The following is a 15,561-nucleotide window of genomic DNA, read 5'->3' as shown; positions in this document are numbered from 1 at the left end:
TAGTTTCAGGAGTAGAATTTAGTGATTCATCACTTACATATAACATTCAGTGTGCAACACAAGGGCCCTCCGTAATACCCGTCACCCATTTATCCCATACCCTCTCCACCTCCCCTCCATCAACTCTCAGTTTGTACTCTATAGATAAGAATCTCATGATTCGTTTCCCTCTCTTTTTTTTCCCCTTCCCTTATGTTAATCTGTTTTGTTTTTTAAATTCCACATGAGTGAAATCGTATGGTATTTGTCTTTGTCTGACTGACTTATTTTGCTTAGCATAATACACTCTAGCTCCATCCGTATCATTGCAAATGGCAAGGTTTCATTCTTTTTGATGACTGAGTAATATTCCATTATGTGAGTGTGTGTGTGTGTGTGTGTGTGTGTATGTGTGTGTATTATGTCTTCTTTATCCATTCATCAGTCGATGGACATTTGGGCTCTTTCCATAATTATGGTTGATAATGCTGCTATAAATATCAGGGTGCATGTGCCCGTTGAATCAGTATTTTTGTATCCTTTGGGTAAATACCTAGTAGTACAATTGCTGGATCATAGGGTAGCTCTATTTTTAATTTTTTGAGGAACCTCCATACTGTTTTCCAGAGTGGCTGCACCAATTTGCATTCCCACCAGGATTCCTCTTCCTCCACATCCTTGCCAACATCTGTTGTTTCCTGTGTTAATTTTGGCCATTCTGACAGGTGTGAGGTGGTATCCCATTGTGGTTTTGATTTGTAGTTCCCTGATGATGAGTGATGTTGAGCATCTTTTCATGTGTCTGTTGGCCATCTAGTTGTCTTCTTTGGAAAAATGTTTATTCATGTCTTCTGCCCATTTCTTAACTGGATTATTTGTTTTGGGGGTGTTGAGTTTGATAAGTCCTTTATAGATTTTGGGTACTAACCATTTATCAGATATGTCATTTGCAAATATCTTCTCCCATTCTGTAGGCTGCCTTTTAGTTTTGTTGATTATTTCCTTTGCTTTGTGAGGATTGGTATTAAATTTTCTCTGAATGTTTGGTAGAATTCACCAGTGAAGCTGTCTGGTCCTTGGCTTTTGTTTGTTGAGAGATTTTTTTTTAATTTTTATTACTGATTCCATTTCCTTACTAGTAATCAGTCTGTTCAGATTTTCTATTTCTTCAGGATCCAGTCTTGGAAGAGTGTATGTTTCTAGTAATTTATCCATTTCTTCTAGGGGGTCCAGTTTGTTGGCCTGTAATTATTCATAGTAATCCCTTATGATTCTTTGTATCTCTGCAGTATCAGTTGTAACTTCTCTTTCATTTCTGATTTTATTTATTTGAGCCCTCTCTTTTTTCCTGGTGAGTCTAGCTAAAGCTTTTCCAGTTTTATCTCTTCAAAAAACCATCTCTTAGTTTCATTGACATTTTCTATTGTCTTTTTAGTCTCCATTTCATTTATTTCTGTTCTGATCTTTCAGATATCTGCTATTTCTGATATTTCCTTCAATTAACTTTGGGCTTCATTTTTTCTTCTTCTAGTTCCTTTAGGTGTAAATTAGATTGTTTATTTGAGATTTTTCTTGTTTCTTAAGTTAGGCCTTTATCACTATGAACTTCCTCTTAGAACTGCTTTTGCTGAATCCCATAGATTTCAGTATGGTGTATTTCCATTTTCATTTGTCTCAAGGTAGTTTTTGGTTTGTCCTTTGGTTTATTTGTTGATTCATTTGTGGTTCAGCAGCATGTTGTTTGATCTCCATGTGTTAGTGATTTTTCCAGTTCTCTTCTTGTAATAACTTTCTTGTTTCATACCATTGTGGTTGGAAAGATGTTTGATATGATTTCAATCTTCTTAAATTTATTTAAATTTGTTTTATAGCCTAACATATGATCTGTCCTGGAGAATGTTCCATGTGCAGTTGAGAAGAATGTGTATTCTGCTGCTTTTGGATTGAATGTTTTGTATATCTTTACATTAAGTCTATCTGGTCCAGCAAGTCATTTAACGCTGATGTTTCCTTTTTTTATTTTCTGTCTGGATGATCCACTAATGTAGTGGGGTATTAAAGTCCCCTGCTATAAATGTATTGCTATAAATTTCCCCCATTTAGGTGCTTCTATGTTAGGTGCATAAATATTTATAAATGTTATATCCTCTTGTTAGATTGACCTCTTTATCATTATTTAATGCACTTCTTTGTCTTTTATTACAGTCTTTGTTTTAAAGCCTGTTTAGTCTGATATAGCTAGAGCTTTGCCTGATATAACCCCAGCTTTTTTTTTTTTAATTTCTATTTGCATGGAACATCTTTTTCCATCCCTTCACTTTCAGTCCGTGTATGTCCTTACTTCTGAAGTGAGTCTCTTTTACAGGCAAGATGTAAAGGGACTCTTTTAAGCTGAAAAGAAGGGGCACTAGTATATATATATATATACACACATATATATACTATATATATAATACTCTATCTTAAGTTCATAGCAGCTTAGCTTGAATGCATTCTAAAGGTCTACATTTTTATTACCTCCACCCCATGTTTTGTGTTTTTGATGTCACATGTTACATCTTACTTTGTGTATCCCTTAACTAATCATAGAAGTTATAGTTATTTTTACTACTTTTGGTTTTTAACCTTCATACTAGCTTTATTAAGTGAGTAATCCACTACCTTGGCTATATGTTTACCTTTACCAGTGAGATTTTTACTTTCATATGTTTTCTTGTTGCTAATTAGTATGCTTTCTTATATTTCTTGTAAGGCCAGTTTAGTGGTGATGAACTCCTTTAGCTTTTGCTTGTCTGGGAAATTCCTCATCTCTCAATTCTGAATGATAGCCTTGGTGGGCAGAGGTTTCTTGGTTGGAAGTATGTTCCTTTCAGCACTTTCCATGTGTCCTGTCACTCCCTTCAGGCCTGTAAAGATTCTGCTGAGAAATCTACTGATCGTCTTAGGGTGGTTCCCTTGTACATAACAAGTTGTTTTGCTCCTGCTGCTTTTAAGAGTCTCTCTTTACATCAAAAACTAATGATGTAATGTATGGTGATTAACATAACAAAAAAATAAAAAAAAGAGTCTCTCTTCATCTTTAACTTTTGGCATTCTAATTATAATGTGTATTAGTGTAGATCTTTTTGAGTGCATCTAATTTGGAACTTCCTGGGCTTCCTGGATTTGGATATGTGTTTCCTTCCCCAGGTTAGGAAGGCTCTCAGCTATTGTTTCTTCAACTAAGTTTTTTGCCCCGTTCTCTTTCTTGTTTCTTCTGGGACTCCTATAGTGCGAGCGTTATTCTGTTGGATGTTGTCCCATGGGTCCCTTAAGCCGTCTTCACTTTTTACATTCCTTTTTCTCTTCACTGCTCAGTGTGGGTGAGTTCCACTGCCCTGTTTTCTACATCACTGATTCTTTCTTCTGCTTCATCTAGTCTGCTGGTGAACCCTTCTAGCACATTTTTCAGTTCAGTTATTGTATTCTTCAGCTCTGTGACTTCTGTTTGGTACTTTCCTTTATTGCCTATCTCTGTTGAAGTTCTCACTGTGGTCATTCATACTTCTCCCAAGTTTGGTGAGCATCTTTATGACCATTACTTTGAACTCTTAATCAGGTAAGCTACTTATCTTCATTTCATTAAGAGTTTTTCTGAGGTTTTTTTCTTGTTCTTTCATTTGAAACATATTCCTGTTTACTCATTTTGCTTGACTGTCTGTGTTTGTTTCTGTTTTAGGCAAAACAGCTACCTTTCCCAGTCTTGAAGAAGTGACCTTGTATAGGGGAGGAACCTATTGTTTAACCTTGCCCTAGCTCTTGGTTGTCTCTTGACCCTTTGTGATTGTCCAAGCAGCCTGATTTATTCTTGATATGTCCCAGTTGTTGAGAGTGTGCCAAGCCTGTCAGTGTTCCAAAGGGAGAATTCATTCATTGCTGACTTCCAGGCTGATTGGAAGCCAGACCCTCAAGCAGACCCTCAAGCAGACCCTCAAGCAGCAGCTTTCAAAGTATGCAAATATATGCAGTTCTGTGGGACTACAGTCATAAATCCTGCTGGCCTTCAGACCAGGTAGTTTGGAGGTGTCTCTTGGGTGACATTTATAAAATTTAGGGCTTCAAATGAGTGTATAAGCTCTTTTCTGGGAGTTACTGGCAAGTTGTAGCAAGGCTGAGTGAGAGCACAAAGCTGGCATCCCCTGGCCTACTTTCTCTGAGAATATTCCATAGCTGCTAGATGTGTGGTGAACCTGAGGCCTACCCTTCAGGCTGGAGCTCCAGGACGAGTACATAGGCCTTTTTCACAGAAAAACCGGGGTGTGTTTCAGTCCACTGTCTGTGCAGTGCCCTGGGGGTGGTATCCTGCCAAGAACAGTCTCTGTGATTGTTACAGTCCCATGGGACCCAAGAACACAAGCCTCCCTGGCTACCAGAGCCAGGTGATCCAGGAGAGACCCCTGTGTGGACTGCGCATGCCTGAGAGTTTTAGCAAGGCAGCAGGAAAGTGCAGGGCTGGGGTGTGCCTGCCAGCTTTAGTGGGCAGCAAGAGAGCGCAGGGCCACATGTGTCTCCTGGTTTTAGTGGGGCAGTGGAATAGTGCAGGGACTGTGTGTGCCTTCTGGCACTAGCAAAGTAAACGGGAACACAAAAATGACACCTTGCAGGGCCTCTGTCCCCGGAGAGAGTTCCAGCAGGCTCCTACCCCCTCCAGCAGATGCTTTAAGATTAGCAAATGAATCTCCTTTACATATAGTGTAGGTACTTTTCAGACTGCTACTTTTACACTGGGTGAGTGAGTCTGCATGTGACTCCTTCAAGAGCAATATCTTTATTTATGTCCCTTCAGCCCTTCAGGTCTCTACAGGTATAAGCCCCAATGGTTTGCAAAGACAGGTGTTTAGGGAGCTCATCTCTTTGGTGCAGGTCCCAAGGATTGGGGTATCTGATGTGGGGCACTAACCCCTTACTCCTCAAGGGGAAGCTCCATATTCATGAGATCTCTCCCGATCATGGGTCACTGTGCCAGGGTGAGGTTTTTGGCAAGACTGTGTCTCTGCCTCTCCTACCATTTTGATGTGGCCCTTTATTGCCTGTTGTGAAGGCACCATTCAGCTAGTTTTGAGGTCTTTTTCAGAGGGCATTACTCCATATGTAGCTGTGTGTCTGTGGGAGATGAGTTCAGGATCTTCCTATGTCTCCATGTTAGACTGCCCCATCTTTCTGCACATTTCAAATTAAATGCATTTGGAATGTAACTTTGTATTGTCTCTGGTTAATGAAAATATCAGTGATTTTTACCTTCTTCTTTGCACTATTTTGCATGTGTTTTACAGGTTTTCTAGAATGAAATGGGTTACTTTTATAATTAACCAAACCCTAATATTTTATATATATTTAAACATATATAAACATATATATGTAAACATATATATAAACATATCTATATAAAATATATACTGGATATTTATTTTATGTGATATTTTATAATTTTGTCTTCATTTTGGGGGGGAATACATATTTTAGTACTTTCACCTAAAAAAACCGTATCTCTCCACATGCAGGTCTATTAAAATAAGATTAGCCACTTTGTTGGATACTCCTGGTGTTGAAAATCTTGTTAGCACTCTCATGCTGAATAAAAGTATATTGGAGGATTTAAAGCAATACAATGAGGCTCGCAGAGACCATGTAAGTACCTGCTATGACCAGATTGGTTTCCTTTTCCTTGTGATATGGGCCATTATGACCCACGTAGGATCAACCTTAAAGTTTCCTTGGATCTCAGTTGGAGATAGTTGGAGAACTGTACAGTGAGAAGTGGAGGAGGTGAGATTGGAAGATGGGAGCAAGAAAAGAAAAACAAAGGAGACTGGGGTTTAAGGATGTGAGGATGTTCTCTTCACTGGTGGCCCCAAGGTGGGGTGCTGATTAGATATTCTAAATCCTTATCACAGGCATGGAAAATGCGGACTTGATCCAGACAAGTATCCCAGAATAGGATAGATCTCAGGACTTAGAATAGGCAGATCTGACTGAGGTTAGGGAATGGTAGTTCAGGAATCTGTGGGTGCCTGGTGCTCACCGAGCAACACTGGATATCAGACTTAGGACAGTGGGATCCCATTTGACCCTACTGGATGGTGATTCTGTCTAGACTTTTTTGTTGAGCTGCCTACATTCTCAGGTAATGGATGGGCTGTCAAACACCTGTATGGCAGTGTTAGGTTCTCTTTCTAGTATAGTAACTATACTATACTTTTGCCCTCGCAAAGGACAAGCTAGCAGTGGTCCTAATGTTAATGCTGCTTTCTTAAGGACCATGACAGTTTACTTAACCAGACATGGAACAGTGGATGTAGTTAGAGAAATGCTTAGTTACTTTTGTGATAAATTTTATTTTGAAAAAAAGTTTTATTGAACTATAACCAATAAAGAGCTAGATAGATTTCACAATTTGAATATACCATGTAATTAATGAGCGCCTGTTTCAGGAAACAGACTAACCCCAGCCTGCCTGAAGTCCCCTTCATGCTCCCATTCAGTTACTTTCTCCCCAGGTTAATACCACCTCAACTTCTAAGATCATAAATTGGTTATGCCTGTTTTTGAACTTTATTTAAAGGGATCACATAGTATGTTTTCTGGTATCAGGTTTTTTTGCTCAGCACTGTGTTTATGAGATTCACCCATATTGTGCTGTAAAGTATTTCATTGCATGAAGATGCCACAACTTATTTCTTCTTTCTCCTGTCATTTGGGGGAGTTTCCAGTTATTGGCTTTTTTCAATAAGCACTTTAGTTAAATTTTAAAGTCATCAAGAGGGAGACATCAGACACCTAAACACAGTGAAATATTTAATATTTATCAAGGCATCAAATTAAAATAAAACTTCACTCTAGCACATGTTTTCTGTTTTGGTTTGTCTTGATCTTTTTTGTTGTTTTTTTTTTTTTCATTTTTTTGCTCCTTCCCTCCTGACCTGCCAATGCAGTATGATGTATCACCCTGTTCTCAAAGTGGGGTTTAGGGAGTCATAGGGGTCTCTGAGACATCAGTTTTCAGGGGGGTTCTGTGAAGTGAAAACTATTTGCATAATAAGAATAAGGAACTATTTACCTTTTCCACTGTATTTATATTCACACTGATGGTGCAAATGCAGTGGTGGGCAAACCTTGGGAGCCTCAGTGTGGATCAAGGCAGTGGGCACCAGATTTCATCGGTTTCTTCATCGCCATTCACTCATAGTAACAATAAGGAAAAGAGAGCCTAGTGAAGATAGCATTGCACAGCAACAGACTGGCTAAAACACAAAGAGAGGCACCACTAAATGCTAGGGAGAATGCAGGGAAATAGGATCATTTATATGTTGCCAGTGGGAATGTAAAATGATACCATTGCTCTGGAAGACATTTTGGCTGTTTCTTCAAAAACCTCAATGAAACAATCATATGACCTAGTAATTGCACTCCTGGGCATTTATCCCAGAGAAATGAAGACTTGTACACGATTGTTCATAAGCAGTCAGAATTGGCCCAGATGTCCTTCAACAGGTGAACGGGTGAACTGTGGCACATCCATGCCACAGAGTAATACTTAACAATACAAAGGAATGCATTGTTGATGCATGCACCAACTTGGATGAATCTGCAGAGAATTGCGCTGAGTTGGGGGATGGGAGGGAGCTGAACCCTAAAGGGTACATACTATATAATTCCACCTATTTGACATTTTTGAAATAACACAATTTTAGAAATGGAGAAGAGATTATTTCTTGCCAGGGGTTAAGGACAAGAGGACAGGGAGTAGATGGGTATGGTTCTTGTAGGGCAACCCAGGGGATCTTTGTGTTGGAACCGTTCAGTCCCTTGACTGTGGTGGTGGGTACAGGAACCTCCACAGGGTATAAAATTGTGTAGAACTTGATACACATACAATCACAGCAATGTGCATTCCCTGCTTGTCATAATATATTAGAGTTTTGCAGAACGTTATCATGATGGGATACTGGGCAATATGTACAAGGAATTTCTCTGTATTATTTCTTAAAATTGCTTGTGAGTCTGCAGCTATCTCCCTATAAATTTCAATTAAAAAAAAGAAAAGGAAAAGCCAGTTTCACTTGAAGCAGTAAAAATTATTAACTCTATTAAACTTCAATCCTTAGGTACCTATATTTTCAATGTTCTGTTGTGACAAAATGAGAAATGCACATAACGTTAGCTCTTCTGCTGTAGACTGAAGTTGTTGCTTGTTTCAAGAGAAAGCATTTCTGCAATTGTTTGATCTTCATGCTGACCCAGCCACCGTTCTCCTGCAACACAATTTTTACGTGAAAGAACAGCTGGCAAACAAAATGTGGTTATTCAGTCTTGGAGACCAGACGTTTTCTTAAAAATGAATGAAGTGAGGCTGTCTCTCCAAGGAAACAACTGACAGCATTTGTTCCCTCTGACAAAATCCAAGCTTTCAATAAAAAATCAGAATTTTGGAAAATCAGTATCTCTCATCATGAGCTTGACAGCTTCCAAAAACTTAAAAATTGTTCTGATGAGGCTGGTGGTGATATTATCAAATGTGATGCTTTGATATTTTGTCATAGGTCAACATTTGGGAAATATGTGTAAGTTTGGTGAACCAATATTTTCTAGATAAAACATGATGTTACAAAATCACGCATAGGTAAAAGATTCATTCAAACAGCAGAATAGACGGTTGGGTTTTAATGTGACAGTGTATACCAGTTTATTGATATGGTTTCAGATTCCACATTGCAGCTCATATTTAAAACAGTACCACTTGTTGAGTTTTGGTGGAGCATCAGAGAAGAATATCCATAATTATCTGAAAAGATTGTTTAAATACTTCTCTGCTTTCCAACTCTGTATCTTTGTGAAGAGAGATTTTTTTTTCATCTATTTCAACCAAAATAACATATTGCAACAGATTGAATGCAGAAGTAGATATGAGCATCCAGCTGCCTTCCATTAAGCCAGACATTAAAGAGATTTGCAAAAATATAAAACAATGCTACTCTCCTCTCTAAATATTTTTGTCAAATTTTAAATTTTGTTTTAATTAGTAAATTAAACAAAAGTGAATAAACAAATTAAACTTTTTCTCAGTTTTAATTTCTAATACAGAAACTACTGATAGATAGCTTTAACACACATACCCCATGCTCTTTGGAGTCCTCAGGGAATAGGGTCCTGAGATCATAATTTTTGAGAACCACTGATGTAGAGCTAAAGAAAACGGATTCCAAGTCAAAGGGACTGTGGTTTGAACCACAGATTCATCCCTTACTAGCTGGAAGTCTTGGTATGTTCCTCAGCCCCCCAAGCCTTATTTTCTTGTAAGTGAAATAGAGGTAGTGATAATGTTTACCTTGTAGGAATGAGGATTCAGTGAACACAGGGAAGACATTTAACTTAGTACATGGTCCAAAGGTAAGTACTGATGGATGTTGGCTCTGTTATTGTCATTAGGTGACCATGCTTAAGGTCCACGACTGACTCTTTAGAGAAACCTTGATAGTTATATTTTTAAAGGTCTTAAAATCCATGCTTATCTTTTCAGGATGGAACACCAATGAAGGCATTTGTAGCTGAAGTTGCAGAACAAATAGTTGGCATTGCAGTTATCAGAGATGAAATGGTAAATTGCAAAATAGACATTGATTTCCTGGATTGTGCCTTTTTATATCATGAGTTAGCACACAATGCGTCTTTCATTTTTCGTATTTAATATGAATGCCCTTTTTTTTGAAGGCTATAAATTTTTCGGAAGGATATAAATCATCATCTGCTTGCATCCCACTTGGTTGACTTTCAATTTCCCATTTCTTTTTCAGTTTAAAATATGACAGAGAATACATGAAAACATTCATATTTTAAAAATTCAAATAACCTTCCATTAGGACCCCCCAAAAAGTCTTAATGCTATCCTCAAAGGATTACTACTATTAATAGTTAGGCATCAATCCCTTCCTACAGTCTTCCTTGCACTTAATTACATGCATTGTGTGTGTGTGTGTGTGCACGTGTATGGTCAATTGGACAAGTAATTTTATTTTTTTCCTAATGCACCACCAGTTCTTCCTAAATATTTATTGCTGAACAGTTCATTCTTTTCCTGCTGATTTAAAATGACACCTTTACATGATTATATTTCCATGTGCTTGTGTCTATTTTTAAATTCTCCTGTTCTGTTCCATGGATTCATTTGTCAATATCTGTTGTATTATCATGTCTGGTATATCTGGTAGGGGAGTCTTTTCTCACTTATCTTTTTTTTTTTATATATAAATTCTCTTGCTTTTAATAAGACATTTCCTCTTTCAGATAAGCCTTATAACACTTACTAGGAACTTATTTGCACCTTCGTGGTTTTTATAGAACAATTTAGGTTGAATCGACAACTAAAATACTGAGACTTTCTAGGAACATGGCTTCCTGTTTTGGCGGTGGTGGTGTTAAATTCTTTTGGGTTCTTCACTAAAGTTTTGTGGCTTTTAGCATACAGGTTTCTTGTGCCAGGTATTTTGTTTTCCCCTATAGGTTTACTCTCTGCCCTGTTCTGTCCCAGGGAGCCTGACCTGGTGGGTAACATCATGGGTGCCTTCACCCCTCAGCCTCTAATTGGGTTTGGCCAATGGGGAACCCTGAGGAGAGGAAGGGAGGGGAGTGAGGTTGGGATGCCTTGAGCTGGCTGGTGTCTCCATTGAGTTCCCTGACCTTTTCAAGGTGGACCCTCTCAGTTTGGACTCTAGTAACTAGTACCTCCCATGCCACCCACATAGGGTGGTGATAGCTTGCAATTGCTGCTACACTATCCTTACTGGTTTCCCTGTGCCCTGCCCCTTCTTGTGAAAAGTCTTTTTGTTAAACCCACCTCCTGTTATCCTAATTTGAACATACCATCTGTTTCCTGCTAAGACCCTGACTGATACAGTACTAGACATTTATGATTTATTTCTACTTGTTTTGTATTTTTCTGGGTATTGTGATTACTTTTTTTTCATTGTATTTTCTAAAATGTTTATTTTGCTATGTGAGAAAAATACTAATTTTTGTAATTGTGATCTTATATCCAGCCACATTTTGGAAGTCTCTTACTAGTTCTGAGAGTTTTCAATTGATTCTCTTTTCTGGTATAGCATCATTTCTACCATATTCTATTGGCCAAAGCAGTTACAGAGCATGCTTAGATTCCAGGGTTGGAGAAATGGACTCCACTTCTTGATGTGGGTATGGCAAGTTCTGTCTGCCAAAGAGCATGCGGGATGCAAATTACTCTTGTGACCGTCTTTGGAAAGTAGAATCTGCCACACCTCCTTTTAAAAATATTTATATTTTGGAGGAGGAACAAGATGGCAGAGGAGTAGGAGACCTAAATTTCATCTGGTCCTAGGAATTCAGCTAGATAGGGGTCAAACCATTCTGAACACCTACAAACTCAATAGGAGATCAAAGAAAAGAATAGCAGCAACTCTCTGAACAGAAAAGTGACCACTTTCTGGAAGGTAGGACGTGCGGAGAAGTGAATCCGAGGTGATATTTGGGAGGATAGACGGCGGGGGAGGGGGCCTCCGCTGGCCGCTTCTGGCAAGTGATAGAGCCCCGGAGCACAAAATCGGAACTTTTAGAAGTCGGATCCACTGAGGGACGTCGCTCCAGTGGCTAAGTGGGGGGGTGGAACCCTTGCTGGGACAGTGTGGTCTCAGGACCCTTGGGGTCACAGAAAGACCAGGGGTGCCTGAGTGCGGCAGAGCTCCCAGGTATCAGAGCAGGGAAGCCGGCTGCAGAGAGGAGCTGAGGAGTGGGCTCTCAGTTTGGGGTTGCCATAAACCGTGATCCGCGGCACAGTCGGGCCACTGCTCCTCCAGCAGGGACCCAACAAGTGGCAGATCCGGGGAGACTCCCCTTCCTCCCCCGGGGGGAGCGGCGCGGGAGTGCACCGCAGGGATCTGCTGGGTTTGGAGACTCCACACGGGGTTGTGAGCCAGAGATAGAAATGTTTGGTCACAGGCCGGGTGAGCATGGAGTGCAGCCGGAGACCAGGGAGACGGGAGTGATTGACTGCTTTTCTCTGGGGGCTCACCGAGGAGCGGGGCCCGGAGTTCTCGGCTCCTCTGGGGCGGAGATTGGGAGGCTGCCATTTTCACTCTTGTCCTCCAAAGCTGTGCCGAGAGCTTGCAGGGAACAAAAGCTCCCGAGAGCAAACCCCAGCAGATTACTTAGTCCGGACCTACAAGGGCAGGGCAGTTCTGCCTCCGGTGAAGACATTTGGGAACCACAGCAACAGGCCCCTCCCCCAGAAGATCAGCAAGAACAGCCAGCCAAGACCAAATTTACCGATCAATGAGAACGGCAGAACGCCAGCACTAGGCGAATACAGCACGTAGGATTCATGGCTTTTTTCCCATGATTCTTTAGTCTTTCAAAGTTAATTTTTTAAATTTTCTTTATCTTTTTTTTCTTTTTGTTGAATTTTTCTTTGTACCATTTTCAACCAACTCTTATCAATCCCTTTTTTAAAACCTTTTTTATTTTTCATTTTTAGAATCATATTCTATCCCTTCATAGTAGTTAACCTTATTTTTGGTGTATATATATGTATAAATTGTTCTCTCTTTAAAATATTGGGATATAGTTTCTTCTAACAGACCAAAATATACCCTAAATCTCTAGTGTATAGCTTTGTTCTAGTCTCCTGCCTGATCACATTCTCTCCCCCTTTTTTCTTTTAAATCCTCTTCTTTCTTTTTTCAACCAACTTCTTATCTTATCAATTCCTTTTATAAAATCTTTTATAATTTTCATCTTTACAGTCATATTCCATCCCTTCATCATATTAACAGTTTTTCTTTCTTTAAAATTTTGGGAGACACTTTTTTCTAACAGACCAAAATGCCCCCAAAATCTAGTGTGTGGCACTGATCTATGCACCAGCCTGATTATATTTGATAATGTTGTTTTCATTGTTTTCTTTTGTTTTTTAAATCTTTTTCTTCTTCTTTTTCTTTTTTTATTTTTTCTTTCATCCCTTTCTTTTCCCCCAGACTCAGGTTTCTTCTGATTTGTTCAGTATATATTTCTCTGGGGTCATTGTTACGCTGTTAGCATTTTGTTCTCTCATTCACCTATTCTCCTCTGGACAAAATGACAAGACAGAAAAAATCACCTCAACAAAAAAAAAAGAGGCAGTACCAACTGCCAAAGACCTAATCAATACAGACAGTAGTAAGATGTTGGAATTAGAGTTCAGAATGACGATTTTAAAGATACTAGCTGGGCTTGAAAAAAGCATGGAAGATATTAGAGAAACCCTTTCTGGAGAAATAAAAAAACTAAAATCTAACCAAAATGAAATAAAAAAGGCTATTAATGAGGTGCAATCAAAAATGGAGGCTCTAACTGCTAGGATAAATGAGGCAGAAGAGATAATTAGTGATATAGAAGACCAAATGATGGAAAATAAAGAAGCTGAGAAAAAGAGAGATAAACAACTACTGAACCATGAGGGCAGAATTTGAGAGATAAGTGATACCATAAGACAAAACAACATTAGAATGATTGGGATCCCAGAAGAAGAAGAAATAGAGAGAGGGGCAGAAGGTATATTGGAGCAAATTATAGTGGAGAACTTCCGTAATTTGGGGAGGGAAACAGGCATCAAAATCCAGGAGGCACAGAGAACCCCTTCAAATTCAATAAAAATAGGTCAACACCCCAACATCTAACAGTAAAATTTATGAGTTCTCAGAGACAAAGAGAAAATCCTGAAAGCACCTCAGGACAAGAGGTCTGTAACCTACAATGGTAGAAACCTTAGATTGGCAACAGACCTATCCACAGAGACCTGGCAGGCCAGAAAGGACTGGCATGATATATTCAGAGCACTAAATACTATATCCAGCTAGGCTGTTACTGAAAATAGAGGGAGACATAAAAACCTTCCAGGACAAACAAAAACTAAAGGAATTTGCAAACACAAAACCAGCCCTACAAGAAATACTGAAAGGGGTCCTCTAAGCAAAGAGAGAGCCTAAAAGGAACACAGACAATATACAGTAACAGTCACCTTAAAGGCAATACAATAGCACTAAATTCATATCTTTCAATAGTTACCCTGAATGTAAATGGGCTAAATGCCCAATCAAAAGACACAGGCTATCAGATTGGATAAAAAAACAAGACCCATCGATATGCTGTCTGCAAGAGACTCATTTTAGACCCAAAGACACGCCAGATTGAAAGTGAGGGGGTGGAAAACCATTTACCATGCTAATGGACACCAAAAGAAAGCTGGGGTGGCAATCCTTCTATCAGACAAATTAGATTCTAAACCAAAGACTGTAATAAGAGATGAGGAAGGACACTATATCCTACTTAAAGGGTCTATCCAACAAGAAGATCTAACAGTTGTAAATATCTAAGCCCCTAACATGGGAGCAGCCAATTATATAAGGCAATTAATAACAAAAGCAAAGAAACACATTGACAACAATACAATAATAGTGGGGGACTTTAACACCCCCCTCACTGAAATGGACAGATCATCTAAGCAAAAGATCAACAAGGAAATAAAGACTTTAAATGACACACTGGACCAAATGGACTTCCCAGACATATTCAGAACATTCCATCCCAAAGCAACAGAATACACATTCTTCTCTAGTGCCCATGGAACATTCTCCAGAATAGATCACATCCTAGGTCACAAATCAGGTCTCAACCAGTCTGAAAAGATTGGGATTATTCCCTGCATATTTTCAGACCACAGTGCTTTGAAACTAGAACTCAATCACAAGAGGAAAGTCGGAAAGAACTCAAATACATGGAGGCTAAAGAGCATCCTACTAAAGAATGGATGAGTGAACCAGGAAATTAAAGAAGAATTAAAAAAATTCATGGAAACCAATGAAAATGAAAACACAACGGTTCAAAATCTTTGCAGTCCTGAGAGGAAAGTATATAACAATACAAGCCTTTCTCAGGAAACAAGAAAGGTCTCAAATACACAACGTAACCCTACACCTAAAGCAGCTGGAGAAAGAACAGCAAATAAAGCCTAAACCCAGCAGGAGAAGAGAAATAATAAAGATTAGAGCAGAAATCAATGAAATAGAAACCAAAAGAACAGTAGAACAGATCAACGAAACTAGGAGCTGGTTCTTTGAAAGAATGAACAAGATTGATAAACCCCTGGCCAGACTTATCAAAAAGAAAAGAGAAATGACTCAAATAAATAAAATCATGAATGAAAGAGGAGAGATCATAACCAAAACCAAAGAAATAGAAACAATTATAAGAACATATTATGAGCAACTCTATGCCAGCAAATTAGATAACCTGGAAGAAATGGGTGCTTTCCTAGAGATGTGTCAACTACCAAAATTGAACCAGGAAGAAATAGAAAACCTGAACAGACCTATAACCACTAAGGAAATTGAAGCAGTCATCAAAAATCTCCAAACAAACAAAAGCCCAGGGCCAGATGGCTTCCCAGGGGAATTCTACCAAACATTTAAAGGAGAATTAATACCTAGTCTTCTGAAACTGTTCCAAAAAAATAGAAATGGAAGGAAAACTTCCAAACTC

General features: G+C 39.0%; 1 protein-coding gene across 4 annotated transcripts in view; it reads left to right on the top strand.

Moving 5' to 3' along the window:
• CFAP61 (cilia and flagella associated protein 61) overlaps positions 1–15,561 on the top strand; it is a 302,051-nt gene that overhangs the window by 108,149 nt on the left and 178,341 nt on the right. For all 4 annotated transcript variants that reach the window (XM_027623975.2, XM_027623973.2, XM_027623974.1 and 1 more), the window contains 2 exons: positions 5,520–5,646; positions 9,536–9,613. In XM_027623975.2, the coding sequence (XP_027479776.1) occupies positions 5,520–5,646; positions 9,536–9,613 (205 nt within the window). The remainder of the gene's footprint in view (positions 1–5,519; positions 5,647–9,535; positions 9,614–15,561) is intronic.

Source organism: Zalophus californianus, chromosome 8 (assembly GCF_009762305.2).
Source record: "Zalophus californianus isolate mZalCal1 chromosome 8, mZalCal1.pri.v2, whole genome shotgun sequence".
Taxonomy (NCBI): Eukaryota; Metazoa; Chordata; class Mammalia; order Carnivora; family Otariidae; genus Zalophus; species Zalophus californianus.
Note: the sequence above shows the minus strand (reverse complement) of the source record. Positions and strands in the feature narration are given on the sequence as shown.